Raw genomic sequence first — 24,561 nt, forward strand, 5'->3', positions numbered from 1 at the left:
AGACCTCTTGAAATGAATGCTAACATGGCATTTGCCTTCCTCACCACTGACTCGACCTGAAAGTTAACCTTTAGGGTGTTCTGCACAAGGGCTCCTAAGTCCCTTTACATCTCAGATTTTTGGATTTTCTCCCTGTTTATAAAATAGTCTGCACACTTATTTCAACTGCCAAAGTGTATGACCATGTATCTTCCAACATTGTATTTCATTTGCCACTTTCTTGCTCATTCTCCAAATCTGTCTGTCCTTTTGCATCCTACCTTTTTCCTCAACACCACCTGCCCCTCCACCAATCTTTGTATCATCTGCAAACTTGGTGATAAAGCCATCTATTCCATCATCTAAATCATTTATATACAGCATAAAAAGAAGTGGTCCCAACACCAATCCCTGCAGAACACCACTTGTCACTGGCAGCCAACCAGAAAATGATTCTTTTATTCCCATTTGCTGTCTCCTACCAATCAGTCAATGCTCTAACTATCTTAGTAACTTTGCTGTAATACCATGGGCTCTTAACTTGGTAAGCAGCCTCATGTGTGGCACCTTGTCAAAGGCCTTCTGAAAGTCCAAATATACAACATCCACTTCATCCCCTTAATCTATCCTACTTGTAATCTCCTCAAAGTATTCCATCAGGTTTGTCAGGCAGGATTTTCCCTGAAAGAAACCATGTTGACTTTGTCCTATCTTGTCCTATGTCACCAAGTACTTCATCACCTCTTCCTTAACAATCGACTCTAACATCTTCCCAACCACTGAGGTCAGGCTAACTGGTCTATAATTTTCTTTCTGCTGCCTTCCTCCTTTCTTAAAGAGTGGAGTGACATTTGCAATTTCCCAGTCCTCTGACACCACGCCAGTGTCCATTGCTTTTTGAAAGATCAGTTCAAATGCCACCACAATCTCTAACGCTACCTACTTCGGAACTCTAGGGTGCAATTCATTTGGTCCAAGTGACTTATGTACCTTTAGGTCTTTCAGCTTCTCTCTTGTAATAGTAACTGCACCCACTTCTCTTCCTTCACACATTACAACATCACTGCTAGAGATTTCTAGAGTAAAGACTAATGGAAAATACTCATTTAGTTCATCAGCCATCTCCTTGTTCCCCGTTATTATTTTTCTTGCCTCATTTTGTAGTGGTCTTACATCTACTCTCATTGATATCTATATTGGTCCTATATCTTTGAGAGCTGGCTGAGCCATGTGCCTCAACTTAGTTTGAACAGTGAAAACTGTTTAGTAAAGTTTAGAAAAAGAATAAGAGAGGATACTTCTACATTTTTACAGGAAATGAATATTGCGGGCAGTTCAGCCAGGGAGAGGTCCACGGACATGGAGTAATGAAGTACTCTGATGGTGCCCTGTATGAGGGTGAATTCTATTATGGTTTCCGAGCAGGTGAATAATTTTTGTTTGTCTGATTTTTGACTCCAATCTGCAGCCTAACTTTGCAGATTAGTGTATTACTTTCTAATATAATTAAAAGATTAATCTCTGCTTCTTGCTAGTAGAAATATAGCTTGACTTTATTCCTCTATCTAGGACATGGAGTACTGACTGATAAAGGAGGTCAGATCTATCGAGGCTCCTTCCATAACCATATGAAACATGGAGAAGGAGAGATGTTCTACAAGTAAGTGAAGAGCAGTTATGAGGAGCTCTAGTTTATATAAGGAGCTCATCATACACATGCACACAGACATAGATATGTAATTGACATAAATGCAGGTAGATGCACACAAAAAAATCCAAAGGAGTTCATGTACAAATACACATATACCACATGCTACACGTGTGACACGTCTTCTGTTGCTGACAAACAGAATTCACTGAATGGTTACAGTATGATAGAACATTTGGCCCATCTAATCCATACTTGTCTACATTAGAGCAATCCAGTTAGTGTAATTTCCCTACCCTGATCCCATAGACCTGGAAATTCTTTCTTTCCAGATACTTACCCAGCTCCGTTCAGTCAGAACCTCTTGGAACTTTTTCTGTCACAAGGAAGAACCTCTGCTTCTCCAGTTTATCCAGTCCTACATTCTCAGAGACATTCTAATACACTTCTCTTCACTTTACATCTTTTTTTTTACAGAACAGAACACCATAGCCCAATCGTAGCCAAAGTAGTGTTTTTAGAATGTTTGTATTATTTCCTTGCTCTTGTTCTCTAGGCTTTGCTAAGCTCGGGATCCTTTTTTGACCACTTTCTTGACCAGTCCTGGCATTCTCGATGAATAATCCACATGTCAGAAAAACACAGACACAGAAACACACATGCAGGTGAAATGGTGCTGTAGAGTAAACACAAGTTAGATGCACATATTTGTTATTATCCGGATTTTCATAAAGCCTTTTCCTTGTCTACTTTTGTCTACCTTGCCCTTCTCCAATCTTAGAATACAGAGCCCTTCGTCTGATAAATGAGACAAGGGAATTTGATTGTTATTGTTAAAAGGAATTCTCCCCACACCTCCAGCCTGTAGATCAATCTAACCTGAATCATGGCATTTGGGCATGATAGGTTTCATGAACCAACTTTTAGGTGATTCTGTGTGTCTTCAGAAAAAGACTGAAGGGAACTAAACTGTTAGAGAATAAATATTGCTTGAATATATAGTCCCTGCTCCTGTTTTTTGTACAATATACAGAACAGAGCATTCTATAGACAATGAACTTTTTAAAGTGGTTATGGATGAAAATGTCATTATCAGCTAGAACTAATGATTTCAATATTGCTGGTTTATGAAGTCTTTGTTGCTCCATCAATACAAATTCTAGCTAGTAGAATCTGGAATGTATTCTTCTGTGAAGAATTTTTTTAATATAGTTACTCATTCGCACATAGGCACATTTTAATGATCTTGTGTCATTGTTTCATGACATTGCATTCCTCAAAGCCATTGCCTATCTTCTCTCAAGCAGCTTTCTCATAATTTTTCTCATAGTTCTCTATTCCTATTTTTTCTGGTATTGATTATCTGACTTTGTTCTTATAATAATCTTCATTTGACGATATTTGCTGACTTGGCTTAAGGAGGCTGGGGAACTAGTCCAGGGAGAAGTAAATCAACTAGAGTTCCTACTCCATTCTTTCCAATATTGTGTTTGCGAATATTAGGTGAGGAAAGCAAAAAGCTGAATTGAGACGCCCTCTACAGTTAAATCAATTGCAGCTATTCATTGGTTGGGTTTTCTTGCTGCAGAGATCAATTTGTTTTTACAGAATACAAAGAGATCTTGACAAGAAAGGATGAATTTCAAGGTTGTATGTAGTATACATACTATGATAATAGAATATATTTTGAACTTCAAAGTAATGGGGTGGAGCAATAAAATATAGATTATATTGAGAGAGTAGAAAAGCTTGACCCTATCTCTAACTGCTTTATTTTACTTTATTCATGGAATACGAGTATCACAGGCAAGGAAAGCAGTTATCATTCATTACTAATTTCTCTTGAAATATTTGCAGTGATTATGAACTTCAGTAATCTGTATCATTAAGTTACTCCACCGTACTATTTGATTGCAACAACATTCGTGGGATTTTGACTTAGTGGATAAGGAGACAATGTTTCTGACTGTTGTAGAATCTAGAACTAGGGGTCGCCTTTTAAGCAGAACTGAGGCAAAATATGTATGAGTTCTGAGAACACTCTTTGAAAGCCAGTGGAAACAAAGACTTTGAAAATTCTTAGAGTAAAAGTAGGAAGATTTTGATATGCAAAGGAGTGAAAGATTACTACAGATAGAGAAGAACATGGAGTTAAGGTTGCAACCAGAAATTATTAAATGTTGGACCAAGCTCTGGGAGACATATTTCTGATGCTAATTTGTATGTTTACATGTTCATAAAGGGTTCTGGGGTTTTGATCCAGCAATGAGAATAAATACCATCTTTTCATGGTAGGCTGTCACCTACTTTGCAGAGAACTGAGATGGTTTGAAGTATTTGCCTTTGTTCTTTTGAATGATGAAGGTTGTGGATTGTAGTTGCTCTTGAAACCTTTGCAATTTGCTGCAGTATATTTTGTCGATGGTGCCTGTTGGTGCCTCTGCCATTCACTCCTATGCCCATGTGGAGTGAATTAAGTGACTGATAGGTTAATGATCAGCCAGGCTGCTTTGTCCTTGATGGTGTCAAGCTTTTTCAATCTTGTCGGAATGCAAGGTGTCTCCAACTGTAGCATATTCCATAGCGCTCCTTTAATAATACTGAACAGGTTTGGTGAGTTAGGTTTTGAGTCACTAGCTATAGGATTCCCAATCTTTGACCACTTGCAGCCATTGTATTAATTTTACAGGTCTGCTTAAAAATTTGGTCATATTAAGAATAGCTTTATTTGTCACATTTGGAACATACAGTGAAATACATAGTTTACATCAAATCAAACCAGTGAAGATTGTGCACAATTGTTGCCATGCATCCAGAGCCAACATAGCAAGTCATAACTCATGACAGCTGGTGCTCTAAAGCGTTGTGTTAACTGCTGTGCCACCATGCCATCCCCATTAGTAACTCACAGAATGTTGACATTAATTCTCCACATAACCTATTTTCTCCAGGCACAGCAAAAGGTATAGAATATAAGAGCAGGGATGTGATGTTGAGGCTCTGTAAGACACTCGTGAGACCACACTTGGAGTATTGTGTGTAGTTTTGGGCCCCTTATTTTAGAAAGGATATACTGACATTGGAGAGGGTTCACAGAAGATTCACGAGAATGATTTCAGGAATGAAAGGGTTACCGTATGAGGAACGTCTGGCAGCTCTTGGGCTGTATTCCCTGGAGTTCAGGAGAATGAAGGGGGATCTCGTAGAAACATTCCAAATGTTATAAGGCCTGAACAGATTAGATATGGCAATGTTATTTCCCATGGTAGGGAAGTCTAGGACAACAGGGATTGAAGGACATCCATTTAGAACAGAGATGCGAAGAAATTACTTTAAGTCAGAGGGTGGTAAATCTGTAGAATTTGCTGCCATGAGTGGCTGTGAAGACCAAGACATTGGGTGTATTTAAGGCAGAGATAGGTAAGTTCTTGATTAGCCAGGGCATCAAAAGCTATGGGAAGAAGGCAGGGGAGTGGGGATGATGGGAATAATTGGATCAGCCCATGATTGAATGGCAGAGCGACTCAATGGGCCGAATGGCCCATATATCTTATGGTCTTAAAATCCTCTTGTCATTCTTTGTCATGCCATCACGTTCCCTTCCTAACAGAATATACTCAGTCTGTATTTGTGTTTTATGCAGTTTTAGGATGACCTCCTGTTATTTGTGCAAATAAAGAGAAATATCCTTGACTTGCCCTTGATCATCTCTCTTCTCCACATCATAGTATAAATGTGGATTTCATTACAATACTATTCCCTATTAGCATTTTCCAGGTCTTGTTCCATGCAGATTTGGAGTGCTTGTCATCAGGAAAATCTAGAACTGAACACTGCAACAATCAACCAACATCCTCACTTCTGACTTTAGGATGGAGGAGCTAAGTTTGATAAAGTAACAAAGGAGGACTGAGCCTAGGGCACTGCCCTGCAGTTATGTCCTGAGTCTGAGATGATTGGCTTACAACAGTTTTAACCATCATCTTGGGTGGTAGATATGACTCCAATATTAGAGAGATTTACCTAGATTCTGTTTGACCAGTTTTACCAGCACAGTTCTCTTTAAGCTACACACATGCGCAGCCGGGCAGGAACTGAAATGCTCCCATGTGCATACTTATTGTTGCTGTGCAACTGGAATTTTCTTTTATAAAAAGTTTTATTAAAATGCTGCATAGTTTTCAGGCCATGTAAAGATTTCTGCTCAGAACAATGGTTGGTCTGCACAGCTGTGAGGAACAAAATAGAGGGAATGTTGTTTACTAGGCTACTTGAAGCCACAGTTAATCAAATGTTGTCTTAATAAGAGCATAACATAAACAACATAGAGTTTTGGCCCTTTATCTTCTGAGACTGTCCTTGTGTTTATGATGTATTTTACTTCAATTCCACCCCTATGCTATCCCCATAGTCCTTCATTTGTTTGATGTCCAAAGAGCTCTCAATCTCTATCTTAAATATAACTGGTTCCAGCCTTCTTGAGAAGAGAATTCCACAAATTTTCAGTCCTTTCAACAATATTTTTATTATTCCTATCTTAATTGGATAATATTCTAACTCAGGATTTGTTTTGGGAGATTTTAACCAGGCCAGTCTGAAAAAAATTACTAAGCAATTACCATCAACTTGCAATACTAGAGAAAACAAGCCACTGGACCATTGCTACACCACCATCAAGAATGCCTACCGTGCTATTCCACACCCTCACTTTGGGAAGTCTGATCACCTGGCTGTACTTCTACTCCCTGAGTATAGACAGAGACTGAAGACTGCAGCAATAGTAGTGAGAAGGTATGGGCAAAGGAAGTACAGGAGTGCCTACAGGACTGCTTTGAATCAGTGGACTGGACTGTATTCAGGGATTCATCTTCAAACCTGGATGAGTATGCTGCAGTTGTTACTGACTTCATTAAAACCTGAGTGGATGAGTGTGTGCCAACAAAGACTTACTGTACATTTCCAAACCAGAACCAGGAGGTACGTCATCTGGTGAAGGCTAGATCTGTGGCATTCAAGTCTGGCGACCCAGGCCTGTACCAGAAAACTAGATATGATTTGCGGAGGGCTATTTCAAGGGCGAAAAGACAATTTTGAATGAGGCTAGAGACGACATTGGATACACAACAACTCTGGCAGGGTTTGTAAGATGTTACTTGAAACCTAATAGCATGAATGGCAGCGATGCTTCACTACCAGGTGAACTCAATACCTTTTATGCCTGCTTTGAAAGGGAGAACACAACTACAGCTGTGAAGATCCCTGCTGCACCTGATAACCCTGTGTTCTCTGTCTCCGAGGCCGATGTCAGGCTGTCTTTCAGGAGGGTGAACTCCCACAAGGCAGAAGGTCCCAATGGAGAACCTGGTAAGGCTCTGAAAACCTGTGCCAACCAACTGGCGGGAGTATTCAAGGACACTTTCAACTTTCACTGCTATGGGCGGAAGTTCCCACTTGCTTCAAAAAGGCAACAATTATACCAGTGTCTAAGAAGAATAATGTGAGCTGCCTTAATGACTATCGCCCGGTAGCACTCATATCTACAGTGATGAAATGCTTTGAGAGGTTGGGCATGACTAGACTGAACTCCTGCCTTAGCAAGGACATGGACCCACTGCAATCTGCCTATCGCCAAAATAGGTCAACGGCAGACGCAATCTCATTGGCTCTCCACATGGCTTTAGACCACCTAGATAACACAAACAACCATGTCAGGATGCTATTCAGCAACTATAGCTCAGCATTTAATACCATCATTCCCATAATCCTGATTGAGAAGTTGCAGAACCTGGGCCTCTGTACCTCCTGCAATTGGATCCTTGACTTCCTAATCGGAAGACCACAATTTGTGCATATAACATAAAATAGTACAACACATTACAGGCCCAAATAACCCCCCACCTTAAATTCCTCCATATACCTGTCTAGTAGTCTCTTAAACTTCACAAGTGTATCTGCCTCCACCACTGACTCAGGCAGTGCATTCCACGCACCAACCACTCTCCTCTATTATTAGAAAAATCTTCCTCTAATATCAGATTGGTAATTTCAGGATGTATATTGTATGCATTTTTCTGACATTAAATTGTATCTTTGAAACCTTTGAAACATCTCCTCGCTGACAAGGAGTGAATATGCTAACTAGTGGAATGGTGCCACAGCAACAACCTGGTACTCAACGTCAGTAAGACGAAAGAGCTGATTGTGGACTTCTGGAAGGGTAAGACGAAGGAACACATACCAATCCTCATAGAGGGATCAGAAGTGGAGAGAGTGAGCAGTTACAAGTTCCTGGGTGTCAAGATCTCAGAGGATCTAACTTGGTCCCAATATAACAATGCAGCTGTAAAGAAGGCAAGACAGCAGCTATACTTTATTAGGAGTTTGAAGAGATTTGGGATGTCAACAAATGCACTCAAAAACTTCTATTGTTGTACCGTGGAGAGCATTCTGACCTGCTCCATCACTGTCTGGTATAGAGGGGCTACTGCACAGGACCGAAAGAAGCTGCAGAGAGTTGTAAATTTAGTGAGCTCCATCTTGGGTACTAGCCTACAATGTACCTAGGACACCTTCAAGGAGCGGTGTCTCAGAAAGGCAGCATCCATTATTAGGACCTCCAGCACCCAGGGCATGCCCTTTTCTCACTGTTACCATCAGGAAGGAGGTACAGAAGCCTGAAGGCACACACTCAGTAATTCAGGAACAGCTTCTTCCCCTCTGCCATCCGATTCCTAAATGGACATTGAACCCTTGAACTCTACGTCACTTCTTTTAATATGTAGTATTTCTGTTTTTTGCACAATTTTTAATCTACTCGATATACGTATACTGTAATTTATTTATTATTATTATTTTATTGTTTTTTTTCCTATATTATGTATTGCATTGAACTGCTGCTGCTAAGTTAACAAATTTCACATCACATACTGGTGATAATAAACCTGATTCTGATTCCTTGCTATCCTAATTCTAGGTAATTTATCTATGGGAAACATTCTTCTAGTACTTGAATTGACTGTGAGAAGCAGGCATTGTCCACTGAGCCTCTTCCCACAATCATTTAATGGGCCTTGTTGTGATCTTTCTAAGGCAACTACATCTTCCTTTGGTTAAAGACACCAAAATCATGTTTAGATAAACACTTGTAATGCCTTAGCAATGAAGGATATGGCTGAGAGCTAGAAAATAGGATTAGTAAAGATGGGCACTCAATGATTAACACTGACATAGTGGGCTGAAAGGCCTGTGGTAACATTGTGTGACTCTTAAGATTTCAGAGCTAGCTATGATTTCAGGTAAACTTTAATTATTGTTGACTCACTTTTAGAATTTAACGCTTTATGGTTAAGGCAGGACTGAATAGAACTACAAAAACAGTGTTAGTGAGCAGATAGATGGTGTATATTTTGTATCTCCACTTAGTAGGTTCTGACTCTTTCTCTTTGTACAATTTTCTAAAGGCATTAATTAATCCTGCAGCATATTTATAAAGGTAATAATAGAAGAGGGATTTTGTTCCAAAGATTGCATAATGCAGGAATATGATTAGTAACGCAGAAGTGCAGTTCTACAGGCACAATAATACTGAGTAATACAGGGTGCAATTCTATAGACATGAATTAAGACGAGGTAAGAGTCCTATAGGCACAGAATAGTGCAGGGCTCAGTGATGGGGCACAAATCAACAGGCATAAAGTAATGCAGGAGTATAGATCAGCCAGTGGAGAATAAGGCACGGGTACATTTTTCTGTGTTTCACCCAGCTGCTCTGTTTGTGTGTTTTGGCAAGTTGATCAGCTAGTCTTGAACTGAAGAGTCAAAGATTTTCAGTGGGCGTCTGGAAATTCTGAAAATGTAAATCTGCTGCCAAAAGTCTTCTGTTTATAAAGAAGTTTACTTTCACTGAAATGTAAGAGCATTATTTATTGTACATTGTTAGAGTTGTCAATAATTGTAATTATCATTGTTTAACACTTTCTCTTACTTGTCTCTAGGTTTGAACTTGGCTAAATGTGGTTAGCTAATGTTAAACCTGGTAAACCACAGTGGAAGCTGGTCTTGGCCACTCCTTGTGCCCACATGCCTGCACTTTCCAACTAAGAGCACAGGATGGTGTTTAGGAACAAGAATTCCATTTGGTTTCTTCATCTCCCACTTTTTATAACACAATCTCCCACTTTTTATAACACAGGCATTAAAGCCAATTATTAAATTTTCTTCTTATTGCCAAGCAACATATCAATCCTGCCACTAACCAATGATTAAGCAAGTTCTCACCTCAATGTAGGTTTGCTACAATGGCCATTACTTCTAAGTAAGCAGCATTAGAGTTGCCAAGATCAATTCGACTTCAATGATTTGGAGATAATATACTTCTCTCAGACAATACATTTTTTAGTTTTGAATGTCTTTGGGAGTAGGTGAAATAAGTTGAAATACTAAGGGGAACATGAGGGGGAATTTCTTCACTTAGAGGATGGTGCAAGTGTGGGTCAAGCTTCCAGCAGAAGAGGTGGATATGAGTTCAATTTGAACGTTTAAGAGAAATGTGGATAATATACATGGATGGGAGGAGTGTGGAGGGCTGTGGTTTAGGGGCAGGTCAAAGGGACTAGGCAGAATAACCGTCTGGCTCGGACTAGATGGGCCTGTTTCTGTGCTGCAGTGTTCTGTGACTCTAAGGTGTATTGTCTGGATCATTTTAATAATACAATGCTGTGCAAAAGTCTTAGGCACCCTAGATTTTTTAACATACATTTTGTTTTATTTTTTTCTTGTCTTCTGCATTAGTGTGTCTGTTGAGAAGAGGAAATTCTAGGTTTCCAAGCATTCATTTTCTAAAAAGTTAAATGTCAGATTTTTGTATTCTGTTAAGGCAAGTAACATATTAAGCAATAGCAACACACACAAAATGCTGGAGGATCTCTGCAGGCCAGGCAGCATCTGTGGAAAAGAGTACAGTCGATGTTTCAGGCCAAGACCCTTCGGCAGGACTGGAGAAATAAAGCTGAGGAGTTGTCCTCCTCCTTCAAAGGAAGGGGCTTCCCTTCCTCCACTATTAACGCTGCCCTCAACAGCATCTCTTCCATTTCATGCATGTCTTCTGTCATCCCATCCTCCACCACCCTACCAGGGATAGGGTTCCTCTTGTCCTCAACTACCACCCCTTCACGTCTGGCACATAATTCTTCTGCCATCTCTAATGGGATCCCACCACCAAGCACATCATTCCCTCCCCTCCCCCACTTTCTGCTTTCTGCAGGAATTGCTCCCTACGCAACTCTCTGATCACCCTCTTGGCACTTATCCTTGCAAGAGGACCAAGTGCTACACGTGCCCCTACACTTCCTCCCTTACTACCATTCAGGGCCCCAAACAGTGAGATGACACTTACCTGTGAGTCTGTTGGTGTCATGTACTATGTCCGGTGCTCCTGGTGTGGCCCCCTATGTGTTGGTGAGACCTGCTGTAGATTGGGCGACTGCTTTTGCCAAGCACCTATGCCAGGAAAAAGTGAAATTTCCTAGTGGCCACCTATTTTAATTCCATTTCCCATTCCCATTCCGATATGTCTATCTGTGATCTCCTCCACTGTCATGATGAGGCCACAACTGGGCTGGAGGAACAAAACCTTGTATTCTGTCTGGGTAGCCTCCAACCTGATGGCATGAACATCTATTTCTCAAAATTCTGGTAATAACCCCCCCCCCCCACTTCACCATTCCCCATCCCATCCCCTTTTCCCACTCTCACCTTATCTCCTTGCCTGCCCACAACCTCCCTCTGGTGCCCTTGCTCCCTTTTCTTTCTTCCATGGCTTTCTGTCCTCTTCTATCAGACTCCCCCTTCTCTAGCCCAGTATCTCTTTCACCCATCAACTACCCAGCTCTTTGCTTCATCCCTTCCCCTTCAGGTTTCACCTCCCCCCACCTTTTAAATCTATTCCTCAGCCTTTTTTCCTCCAGTCGTGCTGAAGGGTCTCGGCCTGAAACATCAACTGTACTCTTTCCCATAGATGCTGCCTGGCCTGCTGAGTTCCTCCAGCATTTTGTGTGTGATACTTGGATTTCAAATCTGCTGGGTTTTCTCTTGTTTGTGACTGGATATTAAGTAATAGACCTCTTTTCAAGTATAAACTTGATTAATTTGTAGGTATATGGCCCAGTGCACGATTAAGCAAAGAACTGTGGCAACTTCTCTAAGATACTTGGAACAACTTACCAGCGGATTTTCTTATAAAACTGCGTGACAGTGTACCTAAGAGAATTGACACAGTTTTAAAGGCAAAGGGCGGTCACACCAAGTATTGATTTGATTTAGTTTTTCTTTACTGTTTACTGCTCATAGTAATATATTTCATTATTTTGAAAGCATCTTTGCTTTACAGAATTTTTTAACATGACTTTTGCAATGTATTGCATAATAATTAAGAACTAAAATAATGATTTCTGCACTGGTAAGCCAATGAGAGTTCTGTGTGCCTCTGCCAAGAAATAAAAACAGACAGACAGACATATTTTATCGATCTCGAGGGAAATTGGGTTTCGTTACAGTTGCACCAACCAATGATAGAGTAGAAATACAGCAAAATAAACCAGAAATAATTAAATAATTAAAGGGATAGCTTCTACATTCAGTGACAAAGGCAGAGTTTATACTTACCACTAATGTAATTTAGTATACCCATAGTTTTATGGGCTCTCCAGCCCTAGCTGTGTGTCCATCAAACTAGTTGTGGAGCCAATCAAAAGTAACAATTTGCATCTATTTGGAGCCTTTCACATCCATTTAAGGATACTCCTAAGTGTTTTATATGTTTTTCAATTATCTCTATTTGACTTTAGAGGTTTTGTTATTGTGAAGAATGTCATATTGAAGTGCTTGAAGGCCAGCAAATCAGAAAATTATAAGGTCTATTTGTTTCAAATTTTATTATCCATGTACAATGAGTAAAGACCCAGAGTACAAGTGTATCAAGGTAGATGCTAAAATATCATAAATAAGCTTTAAAAATTAAAAATAATTCATCTTTTAGAATTTTTTCAGACAGCTTCATAGTATAAAAAATAGTTATGACTTAATACAATGCTTGAAAACTTAGTTCCTTAATTCATCAAGATACTATATTTTCAGTTCCTGATGCAGCAAGAACATTTAGCCAAAGGATATAGGTAACCTGGAAGAGGCCTAACCGGACTTGAATTTAGAAATGTGGATTTTGATGCAGAGATACAAGCAGATTTCCACTACAGCAGCGAGGGAGTTTAAAATTGATCTGGAATATAAAGCTAACTTTAGTAAAACTACAGGATTGTTGTAAAAATCCATCGGGTTTGCTATTACAAGGTGAGCTACCGAACAATATGAAATACCCTTGCCTCCTTCCCCTTGTATCCAGCTCAGTTCAGGAGCAATTAGTGTTAGACAATAAATATCTGCATTGTCAGTAATGCACACATCTTGTGAAAGGATTAAAAAATGTCTCTCTTCAATTCATTGATTCTGTGTTTGATTGCTTTAGAATATTGAATAGTACAACACAGGAACAGACCCTTTGCCCCACAATGTTGCAAATTAAATTTGCTGACACTACATTGATTTGCCCTGTCTCAAATAATGGGGTGGCCTGCAGAGAGGAAGTCATCACCCTGACACAAGAAAACAACCTCTCCCTCAACGTTGTAAAAACAAAGGAGCTGGTTGTGGACTACAAGTGCAATGGATTCGCACTAACCCCATTGACATCATTGGATCTGGTATTGAGAGGTTGAACAGCTTTAAGTTCCTCGGCATACACGTCACCGAGGATCTTGTGTGATCTGTACACACTGGCTGTGGTGGTGACAAAAGCACAACAGCACCTCTTTCACCTCAGACGGTTGAAGAAGTTTGGCATGAATCCCCAAATCCTAACGACTTTCCACTGGGACACAATTGAGAGCATCCTGACTGACTGCATCACTGCCTGGTATGGGAACAGCAATTCCCTCAATCACAGGGCTCTGCAGAGAGTGGTGTGGACAGCACAGCGCATCTGTAGGTGGGAACTTCTCACTATTCAGGACATTTACAGAGGCAGGTGCATAAAAAGGTCCCAAAGGATCATTGAGGGGCTGAGTCACCCCAACCACAAATTGTTCCATCTGCTACCATCTGGGAAACGGTACTGCAATGTTAAAGCCAGAACCAACAGGCTCCGTGACAGCTTCTTCCACCAGGCCACCAGACTGATTAATTCATGCTGATACAATTGTATTTCTATGCTATATTGACTCCAATTATACATGCTATTTATTACAAATTACTATAAATTGCACTTTGCTCATTTAGACGGAGATGTAATGTAAAGATCTTTACTACTCATATATGTAAAGGATGTAAGAAATAAAGTCAATTCAAACTAATTAAATTAGTAATCAAACACCCAACTAAACTGATCCATTCTGCCTACACAATGTACATATACTTCCGTTTGTTGCCCATTTAGGTGCTTTTCTAATCTTCAGTTTAGTTGTAACGTTCAAGTTGATTGTTGAAATCTTCAAATTCTTTGTAGTTCGTAACTTGAAGTAGTGAAATCATTTCATTTCTGCAGCGGCTGGTTTTAGCAGCGCTTCTTTCCATGTTATGTGCCAATGATTTGGATGATAGAATTGATGGCTTTGTGGCCAGGTTTGCAGACAATGTGAACAAAGGTGGAGGGCAGGTAATGTTGGAGGAAGCAGAGAGGCTGCATAAGGGCTTAGACATATTGGGATAATAGGCAGAAAAGTGGCAGATGTAGGAAAGTATATGGTCATGCATTTTAGTTGAAGGAATAAAAGCATAGATTATTTTCTAAATGGGGAGAACATTCAAAAGCAGAGGTACAAAGTGACTTGGGAGTCCTTGTGCAGGGTTCTCTAAAGGTAAGTTTGCAGTTTGATTTGGTAGTAAGGGAAGGCAAGATGACTAAAATATACAATACTCTGCAAAAGTGAGGCACAAATATATAGCTAGGGTGTCTAAGACTTTTGTGCAGTTCTATAGTAATTTTATGTATTGCACTGAACTGCTGCAAAAAAATCACCATATTTTATGATGTGAGTGATGATAAACCTGATTCTGATATGGATCTCTATTGTGGACTGCGAGTGAGAAGAGGGCAGGGAAAGGGCAATCATGGCTGGGCATATGGGGAGGGGTAAATACCAGAGAGACATTTCAATAAACCATTTTTTTGGGAATCAAATGACCTTGCCTGGTGTCTTAGAGCAGGTGCCAATACTCCTTCTCTGCTACCTGTCCCACACTTCTCCCAGAGCACTCCACCCATCACCCTTTGCTCTTACCATATTTACAAACTTGGTTTCCATTCCATATTGACAAATACAGTACTGTGCAAAAGTCTTGGGCAGCCTAGCTATATATTTGTGCTGAAGATTTTTGCACAGTACTATAAAAGCAAGGACATAATGCTGCAGCTTTATAAGGCATTGGTCAGACTGCACTTGGAATGTTGTGAGTAGTTTTGGGCCCCTTACCTAAGAAAAGATGTGTTGGCATTGGAGAGGAATCTGGAGGAGGTTCATGGGAATGATTCCAGGAATGAAAGGGTTAATGTATGAAGCATGTTTGATGGTTCTACCCTGTACTTAATGGAGTTTAGAAGAATGGGGGGGGGGGGTGGAATCTTATTGAAACCTATCAAATATTGACAGGCCTAGATAGGCTGAATGTGGAGAGGATGTTTCCTATAGTGGGAGAGTCTGGAACTAGAGGGCCTCAGAATAGAGGGATGCCCATTTAGAACAAATAATGAATTTATTTGGCCAGAGGGTAGTGAGTGTGTGGAATTCATTTCTACAGACAGCAAATCATTGGCATATTTAAAGTAGAGGTTGATAAGTTCTTAATTAGTCAAGACATCAAAGGTTATGGGGAGAAGACAGGAGAATGAGATTGAGAGAGATAATAAGTCAACCATGATGGAATGGTGTAGCAGACTCAATGGCCTACTTCTGCCCCTATGTCTTATTATGGTCTTATGTGTTGGAATATCGTATTATCTTGAATGATGTTTTATAATTAGAAGTTCCTTTTTGGTTTTTTATTAACTTACTTGGAACTTGTTTAGCATTTTTAGATATAAAATAGAAATTTCTTCAAATGCTCAGGACAAGTAGCATCAGTGTTGAGAGTAGCAGAGTTAATATTTTAGGAACTACAGGATAATTCAGCTAAACAGTGAACAAGGCAAAGCTGAGCTGCTGCCATCTTAGATTTGTTTACCAAAAGTATTGGACATCACAGTTTCTCCAAAACCTTTGCTTATTGGTGACCAATGACTATTCTCTAATTCCCTGAACAGAATAAAAACTTATTTATGAAAATTTAATAAAATGATTTTAAGCAATATCTTTGAATAATTGTTATTTAAAAAGAAGTTTTAAATAATGAGTTTTTAACAAGAAACTTGTACCTGGCAGTAAAGTGTGGCTTTTGCAGTGCTTGTAGATTTAAGCATGAAGTTGTGGCTGTTCACTAGATCTTATGGTACTTCCTCTGTCTCACTTCACTTCAGGAAACTCCAGTAGACCGTCTGGAGCCTGGAGAGAGCAGATTTATTTATTTTTCTGGAGCTTGAGCATACCAACAACAGCAACAGCAGAAAACTTTCCAATAGTAAATTGGCAGCATTGCTGCTGAAGCAGAATTGATGTACTCTATCCTGTGCCTGCCCCTAGTACTTAGGCAGCAGTTTCATTGCCCTTTCTATTTTTTTTTAAAGGTTGCTGACTCATGCAGATTTGAGGTTCTATGGGCACTGCAACTCTCTGGTGTCCTGCCCAAGGAGAGATAAAGTATATTAGCTGGCTTGTCCATCAAGGAAGAATTGCAGCAAAATTCAGTCATCTTTTTATCCAGTGTAATTTTTTCAACAGTTGTCATTATGCAATGACTGGGAGCAAAAGACCGAGCTGCCTTTATCCTGTCCATTACTATCTCTCAACTTCCCCAATCTCTCCATCATTAAGATTTCTCATATGCTGACTTCCCATTACTACCATTAGGGGGAAGGTACAATTTTAGGAACAGCTTCTTCCTCTTTGCTATCAGATTTCTTAAGACCAGGAATGCTACCTCACTTCTTGCTCTCTTTTTTACACTATTTTATTTCTTAATGTAACTTGTAATTATTTTCTGTGTTGCTGTCACAAAACAAATTTTACAAAATATGTCAGTGATAATAAACCCTCTTCTGATTCACTAGTCCAAGATTTCCAAGGTTAATTGTAAAAAAAAACCTTTCTTACTATTTCTCCAGAGGTCAGCCAGACCTAGTGCCAACAAAAAAATGAGATCTTTGTACAGCTGAGTTACAAACTGTTTAGTGCTCTTGCATCTGTTTGGAGAGGTGCTTGTTAATTCAGTGTGTTGAGGGGAAACATTTATGATCTTTTTGCAATTTAAAACCTATGTTTTTTTCCTTGTTGTACAGGAATGGTGATCATTATCAGGGGGATTGGGTCCTGGACCAGCATCAGGGCCATGGCGTGATGCAGTATGCAGATGGTTCGCTATATGAGGTATTCCCATTTGCCAGTAGATGTCAGCATGAGCATATTCTTCATCCAAAAGGCACCAGTGAGGTTTAACACAAGTTTTCAGAGAATGAAACAATCTGAAACTGCAATGTTATGTCATAAAGTTTAGGGAAACACGTACGGTAAGGTGTTCTCAGGATTTTTCGTTCTTTTCCTCCACACACTGATTATCATTTTGTTCTTGATTGACTGTGCTGACACTGTTTATCTTACCAGCAATATTATCAGATTTCTATATCTCAAGCAAGTAAGCATTTTTCATGTGAGAGCTATACAGTGAGCAGCAATGGCCTGACCCTAATCTAGGGCTCAACCAAAACTTGGCATGTTGCTCCCACAAAAAATTGGGAAAAATGTTTCCAATAATTCCTAACAAATCTCGAGTTGCCAATGCTGTCAGAGCTCAGGGAGTCCAACTAATCAAATTTCTACCAATAAAACCACAACCCGATAATGCCACAGCAGTGTAGCAGTTAGTGTGATGCTATATATAGCTCGGGGCGTCAGGGTTCGGAGTTCAATTCCAACATCATCTGTAAGGAGTCTGTACGTCCTCTCTGTGGAATGCGTGGGTTTTCTCCAGCTGCTCCCATTTCCACCCACAGTCCAAAGATGTACCAATTAGCAGGTTAATTGGTCATTGTAAATTGTCTCGTGATAGGTTAGGGTTAATCAGGGGTTGTTGGGTGGTGTGGTTTGAAGAGCTTATTCCAGGCTGTATCTCAATAAATAAGTAGATTTCAAACATTCATGCCCAGCAAATTCAAATTCTTGAGGTGGATGTGCCCTTCCAGATGAGGTGTCAGGACATATTGTGAGACTAATGCTGTGTATGCTGGGGATTGGTGATGACAGCTTCAGTGCCAGAGTATGACTCATTTCCCTCAATTATCTCTTTTGATCAGAGATGTGACACTCTTGATTAAAACTCTTTCTAGCAAGGACATAGAACAGTATAGCACACTACAGGCCCTTTGGCCCATGATGCTGTGCAGACATTTTAACCTACTCTAAGGTCAATCTAACCCTTCCCTCTCACATAGCTCTCCATTTTTCTTGCATTCCTGTGCCTATCTAAAAGTCTCTTAAATGTCTCTAGTTTATCTGCCTCTACCATCATTCCTGACAATGTGTTCCAAGTATCTGCCACTATGTGTATTTTTAAAAGAAGCTTACTTCTGACCCCCCCCCCCCCCCAGTATACTTTCCTCCCAAAACCTTAAAGTTATGCCCCTTTGTATTAGCCATTTCCAACCTGGGGAAAATGTCTTTGCTGTCCACTTGATCTCCTATCTTGAACACCTCCATCAAGTCAACTGTCTTCCTCAACAAGGAAGAAGTACTGTATTTCAAGCTAAAGTACAAATTTAGTAATAGACTTCTTTAAAATTTTTAAATATTTGATTGCATGATGACTTTAATCCTGAGAACGCAGGATGAGAATCCTGAGATAGATTGGGTTTAGCATGGGGATGTTGTTGTGCAGTGATGAATGGGAAGGGGCTTGTGCTGTTGGAGTGTGGTACATAGTGAGTTTATATGCTGTGGTGCAATAAATCACACTGATATAGAGTGGTAACTGAGGACAATCATGCTGCTTTGGAGTGGTAAAAAGGGTGGGGCTGTTGTGTTACATAGATGTAAATGGAGTCATTGCACTCCTGTAGAGAAGTAAATATGGAAGCATTGTGACCTTGGGGTTATCCTATTACATAGCTATGAATAGGTAAGTTGGACTGCTGTGGTGATAAATGGAGAGGCAGATTATGTGGCAGTAAATTGTGGAGGGAACTCTGCTGTTATAGATTGGTAAATCAGGTATGTCGCATCCAGAATTATTTCCAGGTAGTGGACGATTTCCTTCCATGCCGCTCTGATGTATTGGGAAATCATGTGCTAGGCAAGTTACAGCAGTGGTTTGCCATTGCCTTCTGCCGGGTGAGTTTTTTTTAAGAGATCACCAGCTTTTAACGGGAGCCGGCTGGATTTGAACTCTGGATTTGAAGTCCAGCGCTGATGCCACTACGCCACCAGCTGGCCTGAGTGGTAAATATTTAGTGGGGAGGGAGGTGCATAGGGAAATATGTAGTTATGTTGTGGGGAAGAGATTTATCCTTTGTTATTATTCATGGGAGTAATGTGAAATCCCACGGAATGATGTGTAGAGTGAATTCTTCAGACTAAACTGTAATTGCTGAGAAAAGTGAGAGCTGGATTGTTCTATTAGGGTACTTCAGCTGGATTAGCAAGTGGCCAGCTCACAGTCTTAAAAAGGTGTTTTAGTTGAAAAAGTGCAGCCTTTAAATAAGGAGTCATATGGAAATATGATTTTTCTCTCCCTATTTTTGTTAGCTATCTTTCATTTTAGCTTTATTTTTAGTTTTAGCTGTAAAATAGTTTTTAAAAGAATAGTAGCCAGAAACATCACATAGATGGTGATGTTCTATGGTGGAAAGAGTCAGTAATTCAAAACACTTGGCAGAAATTAGAACTTTGGCAGATAAATAGTTAAATCCTGTAGGACTGTGGATGCCTTTTGGCGTCATTGCCCATTGCAGGCTCCAGGCTCCCCAGACGTCAGTAGTGCAGCTGTGTAGAGTGCATGCAGGCAGGAACACGTTACCTCACCATGGCTGTGTGTATTCAATGAATGAATTCAGATTCAATGCCTGATAATATCACTTTCCCATAATGTAATCACTTTCTTTTCCCACCCTTCATCAGAACTGTATGTTTGTGTATGTATCTGCTTATGTGGTGTGGATGGTGTTGATAGTATGGAACAGGGTGTGAAGTATTAGTTTTGCAGATCTTTGAATGTTCTGCATTTATGGAATGCTGATGAATTGAAACTTGTCTAGGGCCATAATGTGTGATAGCATAATAAACTCCTATTTTTTGTTGAGCCTTTCCTTTTCTCTGCTGTCTAATGTATTCCTCCTCCTGTTCACATACTTGCCCTCCATTCCACATCTGCCAATCTTTAAGCTTTTGGGCATTACTCTCCAGTGCTTTTTGCTAATTCATTGTTCTTTACTATTTCTCTTCCACATTTTAATATACTTTGTCTGCACCTTCAGTATCATCCATCTCCTAACTCCTGTATGGGTTAGGCATAGATCTGCTTGTGCCCTCTCAGATAAAAGGCTTCTCCATTAGCTGTGAAGTAGATCTCCCTTTAGGTTATAACTGTCTTACCTCTATCCCATTCGTAACAACCCTATGAGGAAAGGAAGTTCAGGAGGAGAAAGGACTGTGGGGGCCAACTTCACACTGGTATTTCATCTCTCCTCTTACTCTAAATCAGGTGTTACACAACCTTTTTTATGCCATGGACCAATACCATTAATCAGTGGACCAGTGAACCCCAGGCTGGGAACCTCTGGTCTAGGTGAACCCTGAAATCTCTTAGCACTTCAAACAGAATGATTTCTTACGCCATTATTCTTCCCCAGCACCCTGCTGTAGTCCTCTCCATTCACCCTGTTATTATTTATATGTAGCCTGAGTATTTCTCTCCCAATTTTTTAAAAATTTGCATTAAGTACAATTTCTTGCAGAGAGTAACAATTAAAATATATGTAAGGTGATAGTTTATCTTGACAGGATCAACAATGAAAAATTTATTATTAAATCACTCTGAATATCTGCATCATTCCATCATTTTTAAAGTCTTAGGGCAAAGACAGCATTGCACTGTTGGCCTAATGTTGTCTGCACTAATGTACTGGCAACTCCTAGTAGAACTGTGAAGATCTATCTTCATAACTGTATGGAAATTTGATCCCCTTACAAATGTAGAAGCATCAGTCTTCCATATAGCCGGTCACTGGTGATTTACCGCTGAGGTCCATTGCAGGACTCCTGATAAAGTCTAGTGGAGGACAAATTCACACCAACTTCTCTGCTGTTACACTGGGTAGATTGGACCATTGAACTTAGGCCCTATTAGACTGTGCAAGATGAGTCAGACCTTCATTTGAATAGAGAAGAGAGGTTGTAGGAGAAAGATAATTACAGTGTAATATACAGTTGCAGGAAAGCCAGTAAATCAAGACCAAATACGAAAGGTAATTAGCAAAATAACGGAAGTGAGGAAAATATATATCAATAGACACAAAATGCTAGAGGAACTCAGCAAGTCAGACAGATCTTTGGAAAGGAATAAACAGTTGAAGGCTGAGACCCTTCATCAGGATTGGAAAGGAGGGTTTTTCTGGTTTTTACCTCCTTCCTTTCTAGTTCTTGATGAAGGGTCTCAGTCCAAACCATTGACTGTTTGTACTCCTCCATGCAGACTGTCTGACTTTCTGAGTTTCTCCAGCATTCTGTGTGTGTGTTGCTCAAGATTTCCAGCGTCTACAGAATCTCTTGTGTTTATGTTGTTGAAAATATTTTTATAAGGGTGGTGAAAGTAGATTTAATAATAACTTTCAAAATGGAACCAAATAAGTATTTAAAAAACAAAATAGTTGTGTGTTTTAGAGGAAAGATGGGTAGAGTGGGACCAATCTGATGACTTTCCCTAAGAACCCTTAAATCAATTGCAGCTCCTTAACATTTCAATTCATTAACATCCACTAAATTGGCAGAGAATGTGGAGCAAGTCTGTGACCTTGCTTATCTGGAACTTAGCTTCCTATATTCTATTTCACACAGAGTCTCAGTGATCTCACCGACCCAGTGCTTGCTAATTCAGTAGGTGCTCAGAAAATTAGTGGCTCATATTTAACATTTTCAAGCAAATATTTCTATTCACTTCTGTGTACCCTGTACTATTGTAATCTCTTTCAGCTTCTCAACACTAAGAAATCATTGTTCTTCCAATTGTGCTTTCATGCATTTTGATAATCTTGTGCCTAAATAAAAGGCACCTGTAAAATTTTGTATTGGCTTGCTCAGTAGGGAGTTGTGTAGCCTGACAATGGAAGAGAACTGAATAAGCATTAGGAATTCAAAGTCAATTAGGCCTTGTGCTTCAGTGACTGTGTCATTTCAACAGTGTGTGTGACTTTCAGCTCCTTTGCACTGTAATATGTAGCAACTCCTCCCAGCCAATTCCCTTGATAGTTTACTCAGTGGAAAAAAATTCAAACAAATCAGCAAAAAGAGAGACACTGAGGAAAGAGCACACAAATCCTATATCTGGTCTTACTTTACATCTCTTTACTTTAAGATGCTAGGCTTGTCTACATTGCTGACTGTGGGCTTTGGAATTTTTTTTGCAAAGCACTTAACAAAACAATTCTGTAATAATCCAACAACTGTGTAATGAATCATCCCGTATACTAACGGCTGGTGCTGTGAAGTTTTGCATAGGGAATTGCTATCCGCCTAAGAGAATGAATGCTTGGATTTGCTGCAAATATGTCTCTGTGTTGGTTGCCGAAGACTAGTGCAAACAGCACTTAATCATTTGGAAACTCTTGGCTGCACTATGACAAATGTATGAGTGCAATGCAAATTTATGCTGATAGTTGGCCTTCAGATTTTTAGCAATAATTTCTGCTTTTTTCACACCTCCCTCTGAAGGTCAAAGAAATGGGGACTGATCTACATCTCTTGCCATTTATGCAAGCATAACTGTCATTCTTGCCATGATTTTAATATTTGAATTAACTTCATATTCCTCCTCTCTATAACCATCGGCTTCCTGACAAAACTGAAAGTGTTGATGTCTATCCCAGGTCTCCAGAGATTAACAGGCCAAGAACAATCAGAGAATATGAATTGTTGATGAGATATTTGGCCACTCTTAATCTCAATCATTGGATGTGAAACTTCTTGCAAGGTTGTGAAGGTGCAATGAAGTATAAATTTCTTCCATTCACAACTTTAGAGCGGGCTATTGTTGATTTTAATTGGGCTATTTCACTAAGGAAAGAATACATTTTTTGGAGAAAAACTTGGAAATTTCTATTGCTTAAAAATTGGATTTGATCTAGATTTGGTGCACTAAAGTGCAATTGCTAAATTCAGTCACACCTGAAATTCTGTGAAATTTGTCAAAAGCAGTTTTGAAACAGCTTTTAGAGTAGTTCACAACCTGAATGAAGCTTTAATATGGAACTTGAGAGGCTTCCAGCAGGATCATTGAAACCTATATTGAAAAGCCTAGATAGAATGGACATTGAGTGGATGTTTCCAGTAATGTGGGATTCTAGGACTAGAGGACACAACTTCAGGATACAAGGATTTCTCTTTAATACTTCTGGTAAGATGGTGGCACATTCAGACACAGTGGCCTCTCAGGAGCCAACTAAAGATGTTTTTGCCTTTTTAAACATCTTTCTTACGATCACAGGACAATGCTGGACATTAAGAACTTCAGGTATTTCAGGTCTACCCCATCAACGAGCTGCTTTTGTGGAGGATTTAGAGTCGGTGCAGACCATGTTATACTGCCTGCTACAGGAAGGCAATGGAGTAGGTGCATGAAAGCGGTGTGCAGTCTAACTGCAAGTGATTGTCTTGAATGTTTCGCTTGTGTTTGCAAGACCCTGGTGGATATTGATAATGTAAAATGCTGCAAGCCTGTTTCCCTTGTTTAGTGGCAATGGAGGAGCTGCGTGGCCTTGGTTATAGCAATGGCTAGAACTCTAGCTGTGAGCTTACCTATTTCAGCAGTCCAGAAGAAGCGATGCTATAGGCAGTGAAGCACGGTGACCATGTTGAGTGGGGGCTGGCCCCTCCTGTTGGTGCTGCAGTCACTGTGGAGGCTGAGTCACTGGGTATATTTAAGATGGAGGTTGATGCATTCTTGATTAGTAAGGGTATAAAGTTGTGGGTGTAGGGTATTTAGTTCAATAATATTTGAGTAATATTGTAAATATGTTGTTTAATTAAGCATTCTTTGTTTACATAATTCATTGTGGGTTATATGTAAAAGTATGTGAATGGCATACATCATTACACTGCCATGTCATATGTGCACATCTCATTAAAAGTAAAACATTATGTACACAAGTATTCCCGGGCTCCCGTGTTTTTCTTTAGTTACTTTAGTTTCTTGAGTTACAAAATATAACAGTGGTGACAAAGATGTTTTAAAGCAAGCATGAGATGACTACCTACCCGTTGAAGCACAACATATTTTTCTTCGGGAATGGGAGAAAGATATTTGAGTTTTTTTTAAAAAAGTACAACATGTGTTTCTTCCAAAGAGGAGAGTTTAAGAAAAAAAAGGCGGAAAATGGACAAAGTTCATGGGTTCATAAACAGTGACTACTGAGTGATAGTAAATTATAAGAAAAGCAGAAATAGCTGGCTATATCAGAAAGGTAGACAAGTTCGATTGCACAACATATAATGGATAATGTATACTGAGTGAATTGAGCAGTATTTCAA

At 39.7% G+C, this 24,561-nt stretch overlaps 1 protein-coding gene across 4 annotated transcripts in view; it reads left to right on the plus strand.

Annotated features, from left to right (window-relative positions):
* LOC140718405 (MORN repeat-containing protein 1-like) overlaps positions 1–24,561 on the plus strand; it is a 253,380-nt gene that overhangs the window by 34,394 nt on the left and 194,425 nt on the right. For all 4 annotated transcript variants that reach the window (XM_073032116.1, XM_073032114.1, XM_073032115.1 and 1 more), the window contains exons 4-6: positions 1,294–1,404; positions 1,549–1,639; positions 17,109–17,196. In XM_073032116.1, the coding sequence (XP_072888217.1) occupies positions 1,294–1,404; positions 1,549–1,639; positions 17,109–17,196 (290 nt within the window). The remainder of the gene's footprint in view (positions 1–1,293; positions 1,405–1,548; positions 1,640–17,108; positions 17,197–24,561) is intronic.

This window comes from Hemitrygon akajei, chromosome 29 (assembly GCF_048418815.1).
Source record: "Hemitrygon akajei chromosome 29, sHemAka1.3, whole genome shotgun sequence".
Lineage (NCBI taxonomy): Eukaryota > Metazoa > Chordata > Chondrichthyes > Myliobatiformes > Dasyatidae > Hemitrygon > Hemitrygon akajei.